The sequence below is a fragment of the Thamnophis elegans genome, chromosome 6 (assembly GCF_009769535.1).
Source record: "Thamnophis elegans isolate rThaEle1 chromosome 6, rThaEle1.pri, whole genome shotgun sequence".
Lineage (NCBI taxonomy): Eukaryota > Metazoa > Chordata > Lepidosauria > Squamata > Colubridae > Thamnophis > Thamnophis elegans.
Genome location: NC_045546.1, coordinates 2,210,750 through 2,227,943, shown reverse-complemented (window position 1 = coordinate 2,227,943; position 17,194 = coordinate 2,210,750). Strand labels below are relative to the sequence as shown.

General features: G+C 45.9%; 1 protein-coding gene across 1 annotated transcript in view; it reads right to left on the bottom strand.

Moving 5' to 3' along the window:
* Positions 1 to 260: 260 nt before the first annotated feature.
* The window catches only part of FCHSD2 (FCH and double SH3 domains 2), a 90,523-nt gene continuing 73,589 nt past the window's right edge, over positions 261 to 17,194 (bottom strand). The window contains exons 4-8 of the mRNA XM_032219693.1: positions 8,579 to 8,655; positions 7,353 to 7,497; positions 3,104 to 3,237; positions 1,534 to 1,588; positions 261 to 407 (exon numbers count right to left, since the gene is read on the bottom strand). Of these exons, the coding sequence (XP_032075584.1) occupies positions 261 to 407; positions 1,534 to 1,588; positions 3,104 to 3,237; positions 7,353 to 7,497; positions 8,579 to 8,655 (558 nt within the window). The remainder of the gene's footprint in view (positions 408 to 1,533; positions 1,589 to 3,103; positions 3,238 to 7,352; positions 7,498 to 8,578; positions 8,656 to 17,194) is intronic.

Genomic DNA, 17,194 nt, shown 5'->3' with positions numbered 1-17,194 from the left:
CCAGCGAATGCTGGCTGGGGAATTCTGGGAGTTGAAGTCCGGACATCTTCAAGTTGCCAAGGTTGAGAAACACTGCTTTAAACTATTTCAAATACTGGACTTGAGATCCAGGATGATGCTCTCTTTACGAGGAAGAACGATATGAGATCTTGCAGCAATTATAACTTACATAATTATGGTTAAAATTACAGGTCGTTGTTAAAGAGAATTGAACAACACGGGGGGGGGGGGACTGCAATGGTTCAATTAAATTTGCCTTTTTAATCGTTCATCATTACCTTGATAATGTTTACCAAGTCCGTCTGATAGTAGCGGTCTTGGTGAGCGTTGGCAGCTGCTAAGGTGAGGAGATACTCATTCCTTGCATGAGTAGCTTTAGAGTTACATTCAGACCGGCGTGCTTTTAACTGGAGAAGCAAAAACAGAATTAGGTAAGAAATTATAGCCATGTAGACATTGAAGACTGCAAAGCAATTGTTTTAATAAGAAGTGAAGGGAGGGAAGGAGGGAGGGAAGCAAGGAGGGAAGGAAGGAGGGAAGGAAGGAGAGAAGGAGAGAAGAAAGGAGGGAAGGAAGGAGGGAATGTAGGAGAGAAGGAAGGGGGGAAGGAGAGAGGAAAGGAAGGGGGAAAGGAAGGAGAGAAGGAGAAAGAAGGAGGAAAGGAAGGAAGGAGGGAAGGAAGGAGGGAAGGAGGGAAGGAAGGAGAGAAGGAGGGAAGGGGAAGGAGGGAGGGAAGGAAGGAGGGAAGGAAGGGGAGTAGGAGAGAAGAAAGGAGGGAAGGAAAGAGGGAGGGAGGGAAGAAGAAGTAGGACCGTTGTAAGATAAGATGGATCTATGGGAAGTTAAGAAAGCAATCTTCAAGTATATTGTCAACTGTAGGGAAAAAATTGTTATAAATACATATTATTAATAACAGTTATGAGATCATATAATTGTGAATGTATATATGAAATTGATAAAAAAAAAGAAGTGAACAGCTGGAAAATGACAAAGTTCTTTCTAGAAAGCTGCTTAAATGTGAAAGGAGGCTAAATGATACACACAGCAGCTTAGAATTACAACCACGCCTTTTGTACAGGTAGCCCTCGACCTACGACCACAGCGGAGCCCCACATTTCTGTTGTTAAGTGAGACATTTTGTTATGTGAGCTATTTTACGACCTTCCTGGCCACAGTCGTTAAGGAAATCACTGCCACTGGCAAGTCAGTAACGTAAGGTTGCAAAAGGGGATCACGTGCCCTTGGGACACAGCAACGGTCATAAGTATGAATCAGTTGCCAAGCGTCTGAATTTTCATCAGATGACCACAGGGGTGCGGTCGTAAGCGTGAAAAACAGTCACGCAAGCCACATTTTCCTGTGGCCTTGTAACTCTGAACGGCCACTGAGTGAACTGTTGTAAGTTGAGGACTACCTGTGATGTAGGAAGCTGTTTCGACAACAACAACAACAGCTCCCTTTGGCATTAGGTCTCCACTGCCAGACATTACACAGCTGCGAAATTGTAACGCGCAAATTATTTTTGAGACTTACTTTAACACTTGCTTTCTGTAAGCTTATCCTCGATTGGAAAAGGCTAAGTTTTGACCTGCAAATAAACAAGCCGCAGAAAAACATAGTTATTTCTGGTGAACAGGCCAGAAAACCTGTGTATTTAGAAAGCAGTGGTTTTTTTTTCTTCCCCTCTTTCAAAATTGAGACTGAATGGAGAAACGCCAGAATGTTCCATGTTGAGAGAGACAGAGAGAGAGACAGACAGAGAGACAGAGAGACACGGAGCCTGGGCCGTCTGTCAGCCCTCAGATGGAGAGTCAACAGCCCCCAGGTCTGGAGGTGGCTGATGAGGAAGGGAGGAACAGCTGGGTTCAGTGCCTGACGCATGGATGCACAGAAGGCAGAGAGGAGAGGAGAGCAGGGGAAATCTATGGGCCAGTCCTTGGGACAGAAGAGCCACTGCTGCTAGCGAAGCCCCACCCTAACTCTGGGGATCAAAGGCAGGGGGCGGAGATGAATAGATGTGGCAGAGGAGAGGAGAGCAGTGGAAATCTATGGGCCAGTCCTTGGGACGGAAGAGCCACTGCTGCTAGCAAAGCCCCACCCTAACTCTGGGGATAAAAGGCAGGGGGCGGAGATGAATAGATGTGGCAGAGGAGAGGAGAGCAGTGGAAATCTATGGGCCAGTCCTTGGGGCGGAAGAGCCACCGCTGCTAGCGAAGCCCCACCCTAACTCTGGGGATAAAAGGCAGGGGGCGGAGATGAATAGATGTGGCAGAGGAGAGGAGAGCAGTGGAAATCTATGGGCCAGTCCTTGGGGCGGAAGAGCCACCGCTGCTAGCGAAGCCCCACCCTAACTCTGGGGATAAAAGGCAGGGGGCGGAGATGAATAGATGTGGCAGAGGAGAGGAGAGCAGTGGAAATCTATGGGCTGGTCCTTGGGACAGAAGAGCCACCGCTGCTAGCAAAGCCCCACCCTAACTCTGGGGATAAAAGGCAGGGGGCGGAGATGAATAGATGTGGCAGAGGAGAGGAGAGCAGTGGAAATCTATGGGCTGGTCCTTGGGACAGAAGAGCCACCGCTGCTAGCAAAGCCCCACCCTAACTCTGGGGATAAAAGGCAGGGGGCAGAGATGAATAGAGGTGTCAGAGGAGAGGAGAGCAGGGGAAATCTATGGGCTGGTCCTTGGGACAGAAGAGCCAGCACTGCTAGCAAAGCCCCACCCTAACTCTGGGGAAAAAAGGCAGGGGGTGGAGATGAATAGATGTGGCAGAGGAGAGGAGAGCAGTGGAAATCTATGGGCCGGTCCTTGGAATGGAAGAGCCACCACAGCTAGTGAAGCCCCACCCTAACTCTGGGGATCAAAGGCAGGGGGCGGAGATGAATAGATGTGGCAGACAACTATTCATCTTCCAGACAGGCGGACTTGTTAGCCTGCGAGAGAAACATTTTGCCAGCATTCCTAATAAAGGAATCTTTTGAGTTCACCTGAGAGGATTTGTCATGTTTGGGGAGCTGGGTCAGAACATTAAAACTGCTAAGGCAAAGAGTTGTGCGGAGTTACTTATGGGAATTTCCACATGGAATTTGGAGGCGGCGAGAACTTACTTGGCCTCAATGTCGGCCTTTTCCCGGACAGCTTGGGCCATCTGCTCCGTTTCGAAATATTTCTTCTTCCCCTTCGCTAAATCTTTGACTGTCTCCTGAAGTTCGGTCTGGATCCTGATCAGCTGGTCCACACACTGAACAACAAAAAACACAAACAGGAAAAAAAAAAAGGTCTTTCGTAAAAGTAGGACCTGTCATTAAGTTACTACTACTGAGCAAGGTACCACCTATACTGTACCTGTGCATTTCGTTTTTCTTGCCTAAATGTAGAACCTTACTCTTTTCACCATTGAATTTCATTTTATTAGATAGTGCCCAATGTTCAAGTTTGTCAAGATCCTTCAAGTCTATCAAGATCCTACAGGAGATCCTTCTCTATTTTGAGCCTGTCTTCTGGAGTGTTGGCTATTCCTGCCAGCTTGGTGTCATCTGCAAATTTGGCGAGTTCCCCATGTAGTCCCTCATCCAAATCATTGATGAAGATGTTGAAGAGCGTTGGGCCTAAAACAGAGCCTTGCGGTGCTCCACTGCATACTTCCCGCCATGTAGATGCAGTTCCATTGAGGACTACATGTTTTTTTTTAAAATAACGTTAGCATTAGCAAGAAAGGTTAAAAATCTTGCATTAAAATCAAGCTAAGGTGAGCAGTGCCAAAGGTGGAAGAGTGAAGCTGTTCTTAAAAGCACTGGGAAGTAATTTGCGTTGCACTGTGCTGTGCTCCTTGAGTAAGGACATAAGTAAGCTGTGTCATCCTTTTAAAGGCCAATATTTGCAAAAAGGTGATTAGGCTTGATGATATATATTTTCCTTAGGGCCGCAGACACAAGAGGCTACCCGATTTTGCTAGCACTGTGTCGATTCCACAACAATCCCACCTAAGGACAATTTTGTGCCTAAATTAGGGGGAGGTCCAGGAAAACAATGGGACACCTCTGATTTTTTTAAAGTTTGTTTTATTTTTTATTTTCATACAAGTAACCAAGTATACCATGAGATCTTAACCAGCATTATTTTGTGTTAACCAATATATATCAGTTCCTCTTACTATCAACTCACAGTGCCTATCATTTGTTCTTCTGCTTTCCATACATCATATTATACGTACCTTATCCACTACCGTCCTGCCTCCTCTTCCTCTCTCCTCCTCCCTACCTCCTTTCTTCTCTCTACCATCCCTCTCTTCTCTGCTTCCCCTTCCTCTCCTTCTCTGTCCATTTTCCACTCCTTCTCTCTCGCCTACTCTTTTCCTCCCCTCTGCTCCCTCTCTCCTCTTCTCTCTCTCCTTTCTTCCCTCTACCATCCCTCTCTTCTCTACTTCCCCTCCTCCTCTCTCCTCTCTCCACTCCTTCTCTCTCTCCTACACTTTTCCTCCCCTCTGCTCCCTCTCTCCTAACCCCTCTCTTCCTCCTCTCCTCTCCCTTTCTCTCTTCCACTTTCTCCACTTCGCTTGCATGGTATATTTCAGCGTCTGAGCCACCTCTGATTTTCTGCTGGGTGAAATTTATAATTCTCTTTCGCTAATTTTTTAAGAGCTGCAGGCTTCAACTCCCAGAATTCCCTCCCCGGCATTGAATTCTGGAAGTGGAAGTCCTCACGTCTTGAAGCTGCCATGGGTGAAACGCATCGCTCTAAAAAGAACCTTTTCACCCACTACATCATTTCTACAATAACAATAATAAAAAGCCATTTTATCACAAGGAGCCCTCTGTGCTGGTTTTCTGGCCCGCTGCCTGGGAGTCCGTCCGCAGGGCTGATCTCCATTTCCGCTGCACCCTTAAAACCTTGGATAATTCCACGAATGTTTTGAGACGGCACCGCGCCTAATATTCAAAGCCAATCCAAGCATAATTTGGAAAATTTCAAAGCCACCTCCAAAGGGGCTTATTTTTCACATTCTTGCAACCAGCAGGGGCTGTATTTAACTTCATTTACAAAGACAGCTCTTTCGCTGGCTGCTGATAGCAGAGAGCCTGCCAGTTGTTGGAGCAAAATGCGTGCAATATGGGTGATGATACAGGAAGGAAGGAAGGAAGGAAGGAAGGAAGGAAGGAAGGAAGGAAGGGGGAGGGAGGGAGGGAGGAAGGAAGGGGAAGGAAAATAAAGGGGAAGGGAAATTGGAAGAGGGAGGAAGAAAAGGGAAGAAAGGAAGGAAGTCAGGGTAAGGAAAAAGGAGGAAGGAAAAGAGGAAAGGAAGGAAGGGGAAGAAAAAGGAAGGAAGTAAAAGGGGAAGGAAGCAAAAGGAAGGAAGGAAGGAAGGAAGGGGAAGGAAAAGGAAGGAAGGAAAAGGGGAAGGAAAAGGAAGGAAGGATGGATTCTTTCAGAAAAGCATCTGTTCATAGAGATTAGGAAAGGAATACTATTATGGATGGTTGGGGTTTCATTTATTAGTTATTTTTTGGCCTAATAAATTTTTTCCAAACAAATAAAATAATTCCAGCAAAACAGAATAAGAGCCAGGATTGGCCTAGAGGTTGAGGCACCAGGCTGGATGCCAGGAGACAGGGAATTCTACTCCTGCCTTAGGCAAGAAAGCCAGTTGGGTGGCTAAGGCAATCCCCAGGAGACAGTGAGATGTAGTCCCACCTTCGGTATGCAAATGGGCCAATCCCCAGGAGTCAGCTGGAACCTTTTCCCGATGTGCGCATGCGCAGAGCTGCCAGGAGAAGGAAACAGCTAAGGAACAGGGGTCGATTTGGGAGTAAGGCCACAGGTGGACGGTGAATGGCCTCTCCCATGGGGAATAAATAGGAGCGAAAGGGGAGTGGAGTTTGCAGGAGTTCCATTCATGAGGGCGAAGATCTGTTCCTGACTTCTTGCCAAGTACCGTAATTGCTGCTACAGCGTGGCGTTTAGAAGATATCGGCCTGGCAGCTCTCCAAGCCTGATAAAGGTCTGTAGCTGTGAAATCTCATGAAAGACTGTCGGCCGGGACTTAGCTGGAGAGGAATTCCCTTTAACCGAAATAAAAGGGGTCTTATCGGGACGAGGAGTCGGCTTCATGATCTTGGGAAGCCTTGGTCGGAACAGGTAGGTAGATGTAAAGCTTCTAGTGGATCCCAAAGTTATCACAGGCATCGCAGGGCCCAAATCCTTCCTCGTTTTTTGCTTCTCTGTTCTTGCAAAGTACTTCTCCCTTTTCAACCCTTACGGATTTCTCTATCTCTGTTATGAGCTCAGAAAGCTTCAAATGTCCCCATCGCTCAAAAGATGAAATCAAGGATTGTGGTTGGGTGGTTTTGCTTGCAGACATTTCGTTACCCAATTAGGTAACATCCTCAGTGGTACAAGGGAGCGGGGGCGGGTTGTGGTGGTGGTGGAGGAGGAGGAGGAGGAAAAAGAAGAAGAGGAAGAAGAGAAGAAGAGGAGGAGGAAGAGGAGGACGATGACTGTGGGGTTATTATTGCTCTCTAAGCTTGGTTGTTTTCTTGAAGACATGTCATTACCCAAGTAGGTAACATCATCAGTGCTAGAAGGGAGGAGGAGGAGGAGGAGGAGGAGGAGGAGGAGGAGGAGGAAGACTGTGGGAATCTTGGTGCTCTCTAAGCTTGGTTGTTTTCTTGAAGACATGTCATTACCCAAGTAGGTAACATCATCAGTGCTACAAAGGAGGAGGAGGAGGAGGAGGAGGAGGAAGACTGTGGGAATCTTGGTGCTCTCTAAGCTTGGTTGTTTTCTTGAAGACATGTCATTACCCAAGTAGGTAACATCATCAGTGCTAGAAGGGAGGAGGAGGAAGAGGAGGTGGAGGAAGAGGAGAAGGAGGAGGAGGAAGACTGTGGGAATCTTGGTGCTCTCTAACCTTGGTTGTTTTCTTAAAGACATGTCATTACCCAAGTAGGTAACATCATCAGTGCTACAAGGGAGAAGGAGAGGGGGAGGAGGAGGACTGTGGGATCCTTGGTGCCCTCTGAGCTTAGTGGTTTTCTTGCAGACCCTTCGTGACCCAACTAGGAAATATCATCGGTGTTGTAGCAGTATTAGGTAAATTTTGCTTCCATTTCTGCTCCTGTGTTGAGGACCATCCCTCATTTAAGAGGCAAACCAAAGAATGAATGAATAAATAAGGAATGGGAAAGAAGGAAGGAGGAGAGATGGGTGCAAACCACGTGACACGCAGCATCGGAAAGAAGAAGACAGCACCGCAGCCGGCGTAGAAGACTTCGCTTATCACTCGTGTAGGTAACCGGGGTAACAAAAGCCACCTTGCACCTGAGGTCCCCACGGAAGAAGGGAAATCTCGGGACGTACTTTTTTCAGCTGCTGCTCTTTAAAGCACTTCACCGCCCTGGCAGGCTCCGAAATGAGGTTTTTATAGTTTTCACAGATATTGATCCTGGACTGGGCGACTTGCACGGTGCTTTCTAGAAACGATTTCCACACAGGGTAGAGGCTCCTGCAAGGCAGACATAAATAACAGAGGAACAGAGTTGGAAGGGAGATTGTAGGTCTTCTAATCCAACACCAGATCAGTGGGGGAAGATGGGGGGGGGGGGAGGGAGAGAGAGGGAGGGAAGAAGGATGAAAGGAGGGAGAAAAAGAGGGAGGGAAGGAGGAGGAAAAGAGGGAGGGGAGAGTAGGAGGGAAGGAAGGAAGGAACAAAGGAAGAAGGAAGGAGAAAAAGAGGGAGGGGGAAGGAGGGTAGGAGGAAATGAAGGAAGGGAGCAAAAGAGGGAGGGAAGAAGGGGAGTGTAGGAGGGAATGAATGAATGATGGAAGGAAGGAAGGAAAAAAGGAAGAAGGAAGGTGAAAAAGAGGGAGGGGGAAGGAGGGTAGGAGGAAATGAAGGAAGGGAGCAAAAGAGGGAGGGGAGAAGGAGAGGGTAGGAGGGAATGAATGAATGATGGAAGGAAGGAAGGAAAAAAGGAAGAAGGAAGGTGAAAAAGAGGGAGGGAGAAGGGGGTAGGAGGGAAGGAAGGAAGGAGAAAAAAGGGAGGGAGAAGGGGAGGGAAGGAAGGAAGGAAGGAAAAAAGGAAGAAGGAAGGTGAAAAAGAGGGAAGGAAGGAAGCAGAAAAAAGGGAGGGAGAAGGGGAGGGAGGGAAAGAAGGAAGGAAAAAAGGAAGGAAGGTGAAAAAGAGGGAAGGAAGGAAGGAGAAAAAAGGGAGGGAGAAGGGGAGGTATAGGTGATTTTATTTTATTTATTTTATTTTATTTGCATTCGCTGGCTGGGGAATTCTGGGAGTTGAAGTCCGGACATCTTCAAGTTGCCAAGGTTGAGAAACACTGATCTAGGTGGAGAAAGGTATTAAGCCGTAGCCTTCAACTTTCTACCGCAGTTTGCAGTGATTCACTTAACAACTGCGGCGAGAAAGATCGTAAAATGGAACAAATGTTTGAGCAGTGGAAATTCTGGGCTCCATTGAGGTGGTAAGTGGTGCGTCACGAGGGCGAGTCCTTCTGCCAAACCTTTGCCAAGCCAAGTCAATGGGGAAGCCAGATTCATTTAACGGCTGTGTTACTTTACGGCGGCTACTTACCTAAAGTCGTTCCGTTCCTCTGCTTTCACACCTGGCCAGTCTTTCTTTAAGTACTGGCCAGCCAACTTCTGCATCCCCTGTTTAAGAAAAAAACAGAAGAAAAAAAAGGAAACAAAAGCCTTTATTTAATACGTGGATTTGAATCCGAGTTAGTTAATGCATTCCAAAATATTCCAAAATACTCTCTGGAGGGAAAGGGGAATGTCCTTCTCCCAGTGGACTGGATTAAAACGCCAGCCTACGCGAGTAATTTAAGATTTATAGAATAGATGTAGCTCAGGGCTGAACCTGAATTAATCAATGAATTAATCAGTGGAACAGAAGTTGCCTCCAGAAGTTGTGAATGCCCCAACACTGGAAGTTTTTAAGAAGATGTTGGATAGCCATTTGTCTGGAACGGTGTAGGGTTTCCTGCCTAGGCAGGGGGTTGGACTAGAAGACCTCCAAGGTCTCTTCTGACTCTTCTATTCTGTTAGAATTAGAAATAATTCTATTATTCTTTAGATGGGGTCTAAATTATTCTATTATAATAACGGAATTGTATTATTATAATTTTATACAAATATAAATCTATATAAATAATAATTCTGTTATTATTTAGGTGGGGTCCTTGGTGGTTTCTCAACTGAATTGTTTTCTTGCAAACATTTCATCACCCAGTGAGGGAACATCATCAGGGCTAGAATGGAGTGGGGTTTGCAGGGAGGAGGAGGAGGAGGAGGAGGAGGAGGAGGAGGAGGAGGAGGAGGAGGAGGAGGAGGAGAAAGAGGAGAAGGAAGACTGTGGGAATCTTGGTGCTCTCTAAGCTTGGTTGTTTTCTTGAAGACATGTCCTTACCCAAGTAGGTAACATCATCAGTGCTACAAAGGAGGAGGAGAAGGAGGAGGAGGAGGAGGAGGAGGAGGAGGAGGAGGAGGAGGAGGAGGAGGAGGAGGAGAGGGACTGAGGGGTCCTTGGTACTCTCTGAACTTGGGGGGGGGGGGAGTTGCAGACGTTTCATTGTCCAGCTAGGTAATAACCTCTGCGCTAAAGAGGAGTAGGAGTAGGAGTAGGAGTAGGAGTAGGAGGAGAGCAAGTCTGATCTACCAGTAAAGGCACCAGGTTGAACGGCAGGAAACAATGAGTTCTTATCCCGCCTTAGGCATGAAAGCTATCCGGGTGACTTTGGGCCAATCACCAGGAGACGGTGAGTTCTAGTCCCGCCTTAGCCACGAAACTCGACTATAGGGGAGCCAATCGCCAGAAGACGGTGAGTTCTAGTCCCGCCTTAGGCATGAAAGTGTCTTTTAGCCAATCAGCAGGAGATCATGTCAAATCCCGCCTTAGCCACAAAAGCCAGTTGGGCGACTTTGAGCCAATCGCCAGGAGGCAGTGGGTTCTAATCCCACCTTAGCCAGTTACTCCCTCTAAGCCTGACCCACCTCCCAGGGCTGTTGTTCGGGGGGGGGAGGGAAATGTAAGGAGAAAAAGTATGTTGGATATTTATTTTTTTCACCGTCTTGGTTGATTTGTAAAAATAACAATGGTGAGATATATAATTCAAAGGAATAAAGAAAGCCTGGAAAGAAAATAACGAAGAAAAGGCCGAAGAATGTCATTCAGGCAACCTGTCTTGAGAATAGGAATCCGCTCCTTCACATTTGTCATTCCATTTAATAGGTTCTAATGTACAGTTTGGGTTGCTTTATTTACCATCCCTCCCTCCTTTTGTAACACCACCTTCTTCTTTTCCCTTTCTTTTCTCCCTCCCTCCCTCCCTTCTCCCCTTCCTTCCTTCCTCCTCTCCTTCCCCTTCCTTCTTCCCTTATCTTTCTCCTACTCTTCCTCTTCCTACCCTCTCTCCTTCTCTTTCTCTCCCTTCCATCCTCCTCTCCTTTCATTTTCCTTTTTCCTTCCCTCCCCCTTCTCTACTTCCTTCCTCCTCTCCTTCCCCTTCCTTCTTCCCTTCTCTTTCTCCTACTCCTTCTCTTCCTATTCTCTTTCCTTCTCTTTCTCTCCCTTCCATCTTCTTCTTTCCTTCTTTTCTCCCACCCTCCCTTCTTTACTTCCTTCCTTCCTTCTCCTCTCCTCTCCCTTCCTTCTTCCCTTGCCTTTCTCCTATTCTACTCTTCCCCTTCCTATCCTCTCCTTCTCTTTCTCTCCCTTCCACCCTCCTTTCCTTTCCCTTTCCTTTTTCCCTCCCTCCCTCCCTCCCTCCCTTCCTCCCTTCCTTCCTTCCTTCCTTCGGGGTTCTGTATCTTCTCCTTACTTTCTTATCTAGCTTCCTTTCTCTAGCCAATCATAAAATCTTCCCCATGTCTTAAAAGAATGATAAATGTAAAGAAGAATAACAGTTATGTGAATGTACACTTAAAATGGTATGTAAGAGAATAAAAAAAAAAATTGAAAAAAAAAAGAGAGAATAGGAATCCTTCCCCTGATCAGGTTCTGGCTGAGGATCCTACAGGGATCTTACCAAGAGTGGCTGGCGAACTTGCAACCCCTTAATTTCACAAACAAAAGAAGCTAAATCAATAAATGATGAGCCGGGCCCTCGCTTTCATCCCCACCCCCCCCAAAGTCTCACGGGCGTCTTCCTTGCCTTTCTTCCTGCCAGAATAAAAATGCTTTTCTTTCTTTTCTTCTTCTCTGCCACCCCCCACCCCACCCCCTCCTTTGCCGAGACAGAAGGCACGGCAGCTTGCGGGGAAATGGAGAATGTTGGGCACCGTTCAACGGCGGATTTCATGCTGGGGAGGCGATCGGAGGCAGAAGAAAATTGCCAGTCCTTGGTGGAATCTCTCAACCTCTTTGGCAAACTTTGACAGGTAACCCCACACACACACACACACAAACACCTGTGATGAAGGTCAAATAAATACAAATAAAACCAAGTTGGGAGGGTGGGGAACACAATGTCTTCTATAATAGGATTGTGCAATAATTTAGATATTCAGATAATTGTTCTGTTCTGTTCCCTAGTCTATTCGATTCCATATTCTATTCTTATTTCCTATTCTTTTCCATTCCATTCCATTCTATTCTATATTCCGTTCCATTCCATTCTATTCTATATTCCATTCTATTCTATTCTATATTCCATTCCATATTCTATTCTTATTTCCTATTCTATTCCTTTTCTTTTCCATTCCATTCCATTCTATTCTATATTCCATTCCATTTTCTATTCTTATTTCTTATTCTATTCCTATTCTTTTCCACTCCATTCCATATACTATTCCATTCCATTCCATTCTATATTCCATTCCACTCTATTCTATTCTATATTCCATTCCATATTCTATTCTTATTTCCTATTCTTTTCCATTCCACTCCATATACTATTCCATTCTATTCTATATTCCATTCTATTCTATATTCCATTCCATTTTCTATTCTTATTTCTTATTCTATTCCTATTCTTTTCCACTCCATTCCATATACTATTCCATTCCATTCCATTCTATATTCCATTCCACTGTATTCTATTCTATATTCCATTCCATATTCTATTCTTATTTCCTATTCTATTCCTTTTCTTTTCCATTCCAATCCATTCTATATTCCATTCCATTCCATTCTATTCTATATTCCATTCTATTCCATTCCATATTCTATTCTTATTTCCTATTCTATTCCTTTTCTTTTCCATTCCAATCCATTCTATATTCCATTCCATTCTATTCATATTCTATTCTTATTTCCTATTCTATTCCTATTCTATTCTATTCCATTCCATATTCTATTCTTATTTCCCATTCTTTTCCATTCCATTCCATCGTTCCTCCTACTTCCTCCTGTGGGTATATTACGATTTATCAGTGGTGGTTTCTATCTTAGGGTTCATGATCTATATGACACTGGGAGCTTATGATTTGAGATTGCTGTTTCTTCAAAAGAGATGTTGATGGGTGCTGGGGTGTGTGTGTGTGTGTTTCCAGGCCAGGTCCTAACCCCCCGTTTTCTTTCAAACCCCCCTCCCCCATGGTTGCATAATCCTCCTTGGGAACATGCCTACATCTTCACCGTTAAAGGGGTGTGTGTGTGTTTCAATGTCGGATTATAAATATGTGATCTGGACCTTGGGGAAAATGTGGTGGCCAAATACGGAAATTTCAAAGCCGGGATAAAAAGAGTGGAAAGACTTGGTAGAAATATTAGTTTTTGATAGTGGAGAGTTATTTGTAATTCAGAGTTGAACTGTGGGGTCCCGGATGCTGAGCTTAAGTTGTTTTCTTGCAGACATTTAATTACCTGACTAGGTAACATCATCAGTGCTAGAAGGGAGAGGAGGAGGAGGACTGTGAGGTCCTTGATGTTCTCTGAGCTTGGCTGTTTTCCTACAGACATTTCTTGACCCAACTAGGTAACATCATCAGTGCTGGAAGACAATGTGCTTTAGCATCGATCGTGTTCTCTAGTTTAGCAATCAAGCGTCTGCAAGGAAACAAGCCTGTAAGTCAGAGCACCGTGGTTTCAACCGCGAGCAACACACCCTGCAGGCTGTTAGTCCTCATTGTTTGTCATCGGGTTTGCAAGAGGAAAGAAAAGCAGGTTTAGAGAACACTTCTGGCTAAAAAAGGGAAAGAAAGGAAGCCGAACGCCGCTTCATATTGGAAAATCGTAAATGGCTTCAAGATCAGGGAGGGGAGAGGCGAGATTGCCAGGCGCATAATATGCTCCTTGTTCTCTTCAAGGACACTCAAGGGTTTTGGCTCTCAAGATTTTCCTGGAGACAGAAAGCATCTTTGTTTAGATCCAGCGGGGAAATTCGACCGATCGTTTTAACCTCTGACACGGTTGCATTGAGCGGGGCAATGATGGAGCGTGCTCAGGAGTCACTTGGGGGGTGGGGTGGGGGGGTGACGAGCCATGACTTTGAACTCAGGACCGTCAGCATGCCACCGTGATGGCGGAGGGCAGGCGGAGCCCCCACTGCGGGCACGCCCGCCGCTGCTCCAGCTCAGCTCCGCCACACAGGCGCGCCTCCCGCCGGCCAGTTGAGGTTCGGGTCTCTAATGCGCAGGGGCGCATGCGGGAGATGCACATGTATGCACAGGGGGCGGGGAGTTCACACATGTGTGTGTGGGAGCACTGGGGGTGTCTCTCTCGTGCGCGCATGTGCAGATCGATGCACGGGAGTTGTGCATGCATACTCAGGGGGCAATGTCGCACACCCATTGCATTATAGCTGTGGGCACACCCACCACCTTTCGGCACATGACAACAAGAAGTTTAGCTGTCCCTGGCAGACCATGAGAAGGAAACTCCCGCTTCTGCACAGGAGGTCCTTGACTTACAACTGTTCGTTTAGCAACCGTTCAAAATTACAGCGGCTCTGGGAAAAGGGATTTGGATTTGGATTTTATTACATTTATATGCTGCCCTTTTCCCCGAAGGGGACTCAGGGCGGCTCACAATTCAAATCAGGGAAGGGGGGTACAGACAGGAAATAAAAAAGACGAAACATAACAATACATAATTTAAAAAACACACAACAGTCATACCATTCGAGAGGGGGGCAACAGCTCTTTAGCCCCAGGCCTGTCGGAACAGCCAGGTTTTAAGGGCTTTGCGGAAGGCCTGGAGGGTGGTGAGGGTTCGAATCTCCACGGGGAGTTCGTTCCAGAGGGTCGGAGCAGCCACAGAGAAGGCTCTCCTCCGGGTAGTCGCCAGTCGGCATTGGCCGGCGGATGGGATTCGGAGGAGGCCTAATCTGTGGGATCTAATCGGTCTAGTGGAGGTAATTGGCAGCAGGCGGTCTCTCAAGTACCCAGGTCCAATTCCATGAAGGGCTTTATAAGTGACGACTAGCGCCTTGAAGCGTATCCGAAGACCAATAGGCAGCCAGTGCAGCTCGCGGAGGATAGGTGTTATGTGGGTGAACCGAGGTGCACCCACGATCGCTCACGCGGCTGCATTCTGGACAAGCTGAAGTCTCCGAATGCTCTTCAAGGGCTGCCCCATGTAGAGCACGTTGCAGTAGTGGGACTCTTGACAGCCACGGGATCAAAATCTGGAGACAACTGGTTCGTATTTATGGCGGTTGCAGTGTCTATCAATCAGAAACAGAAATTTTGGGGTGAACTTCAGTCGTAAGTAGAGAGAAAGTCCTACGTTCAATTTTGTTCGTTTTAGTATTTCCACGCATACAGTCCAAGCTCAACTTCTCCATATATTTGATATACGGAAGCCCACCACTAATTTCTAACCACCGCCAAAATAGTGAAATTTCACTGGGCAAGTAATCCTCGTTTAGCGACTGCCGTTCAGCCACCATTCGCAGTTACAACAGCGACAAAAAAGTAACTTTACGACCAATCCTCACATTTACGACTTTGCAAAGGAAAGCTGAACTGAGATTGTTAAAGCAGAGTTGTGGCTTCACTTAGCGACTGCTTTGCTTAACCATAACACTGTGCAAGGACTATCCAGAAGCGTGGGTTTAATAAATATACCATGCCACAGGGGCCACCTCAGCAATTCATTTAGTTTACCGTTCAAAGTTACCACGGCACTGAGAAGCGACGGATGGCCGTTTCTCACACTTACGACCGCTGCAGCATCCGCAGGGTCAAGTGATCAAGATTTGGGCACTGGCATGTATTTATGATGTTAGCGCTGTCCCGGGCTCAATTGTGGTCGTAAGTCGAGGACTGGCTGCAGACTGCATTTAAAAATAATAATAATCTGGAAGTCATCTTATTTCTACGCGAAATCAAAATGGGTTTGTGCCAGAGCTGCATTTCTTCCGGCAATCTTTAGATCCTTTTTTTGGATTTAATCTCCTGGCTTCCACCCAGGGGGGATCATTACTAAGCCAGGAACCGTGCCGCGTTTTAGCTGGCAGGGTGTTTTTTCTATTTCAGCTTTTGCTCAGAAACCCCGCAGGGTAAACAGGGATGTAACCCATAGCGAGTAAGTGCAGATTACAACCTTGAGACTCCAAAGTCAGGAATTGCCGGGAGTCGTTCCTTTGAGCAGGAAGATCGGGGACATGAAATGGGAAGGAGACATGGCCGGGAGGCTTAATTTCACGGGAGCCAACCCGAAAACTCCAGCTGCCTTGTTTTACAGCCGTATCAGGCGGAAGGTTTAGATTCAGCCAGCGAGCAACTGCATTTCCCCGCTTTTTTGTTTTTGTGCAGTGTCAGCTCAGAAATCAAACTAAGTTATCCTTTCGTTGCCAAATCAACAGAATCCTACCGTCTGCATTTCCCGTGCAGGATGAGGGAGAGCAGATGTTTCTCCTCCTTGTCCTGGACACTTTTTACAGAGGCGCGATAGGGAGCGTTTTAACAAACTGCATCCCTGTTTGGTTGGGTGGCAGCAGCACCTCAGATAGAAAGCCCCTACAGAGAGTGGTGAGGACAGCGGAGAAGAGTATAGGAAGTTCGCTTCCCGTTATTAGGGATACTATTTATAAGCGCTAGGTACTTAGAGCTTGAAGCCTTGTCAGAGACCCCACACGCCCTCTTCACCGTCTGTTTCTGTTGCTCCCCTCTGGGAGGGGGTTTCGAAGTATCTATAGCAGGACCACCAGATTCTGTAACGGCTTTGTTCTCTAGGCTATCCACCCGTCTGGTAGATGCGCAAGATTAGTTTTTCTATTCTATTCTATTCTATTCTATATTTCTATTCTATTCCATTCCATATTTCTATTCTATTCCATTCCATATTTCTATTCTATTCCATTCCATATTTCTATTCTATTCCATATTTCTATTCTATTCCATTCCATATTTCTATTCAACTCCATTCCATATTTCTATTCTATTCTATTCCATTCCATATTTCTATTCTATTCTATTCCATTCCATTCTATTCACAGAAGTAACAACAAAACAATCAAGTGTGGATTGAGTGGGTTACCTTCTGAGATCAAAGCAATTTAATAACTTTCATTGAAAATATTAAAGTAATTCACAGGCAGTCTACTAAATGTCATTTTACCTTACATTTTATCTGTTTGCTAAGACAAACTGTTGTCGGCCTTTTATGAAGGATTCATGTTATTTTCTTTTTTAATCTTCCTCTTCTAGTAAGACAGTAAAAGGATGGGGGGTGCGGGGTGGGTGGGAAATCAGCTCTATTTCATCTGTGATATCATTTATTGCTGCCAACAAAGACAATCGATGCGTCTCTTCTCTGAAAAAAAAAAAAATCTAAGTAGCTCTTGATCCCTTGCGAGTTTCTCTCCAACCCAAAGGTAGCCTATAAATCAATTCTGTTATTAAAATGTCCCTTCTTTCTGCCAGGATCCTGATAATGAGAGAATTTGCCCATTCCTGATTCCATGTTATTATTTAAACAAAGGGGCAATGGAAAAACCTGGAGGACTTTTTCTGCTGGTTAAAAAGAAATAGATAAATAAATAAAGGGTGTTCCAGGGAAAATAATGCCCAGGATTGCGATGTTTTTATTTTTTATTATTTTTAAAAAAAAAACTTGTTGAGAAAACAGGCTCTGCTCTGCTGGGATTTCAGGCTGCCAAAAGCTCAATCTTGTGAGCTGCCTCGAACCACTTAGCAAGTAGCATCCTCTTGTCTCATCCATTCGATTCGCCCCATGCAGGATCCGGAAAAGGTCGCCCGAATGGGATCCCCAGAGAGCACTTATGCAGAACTGGCTGGGGAA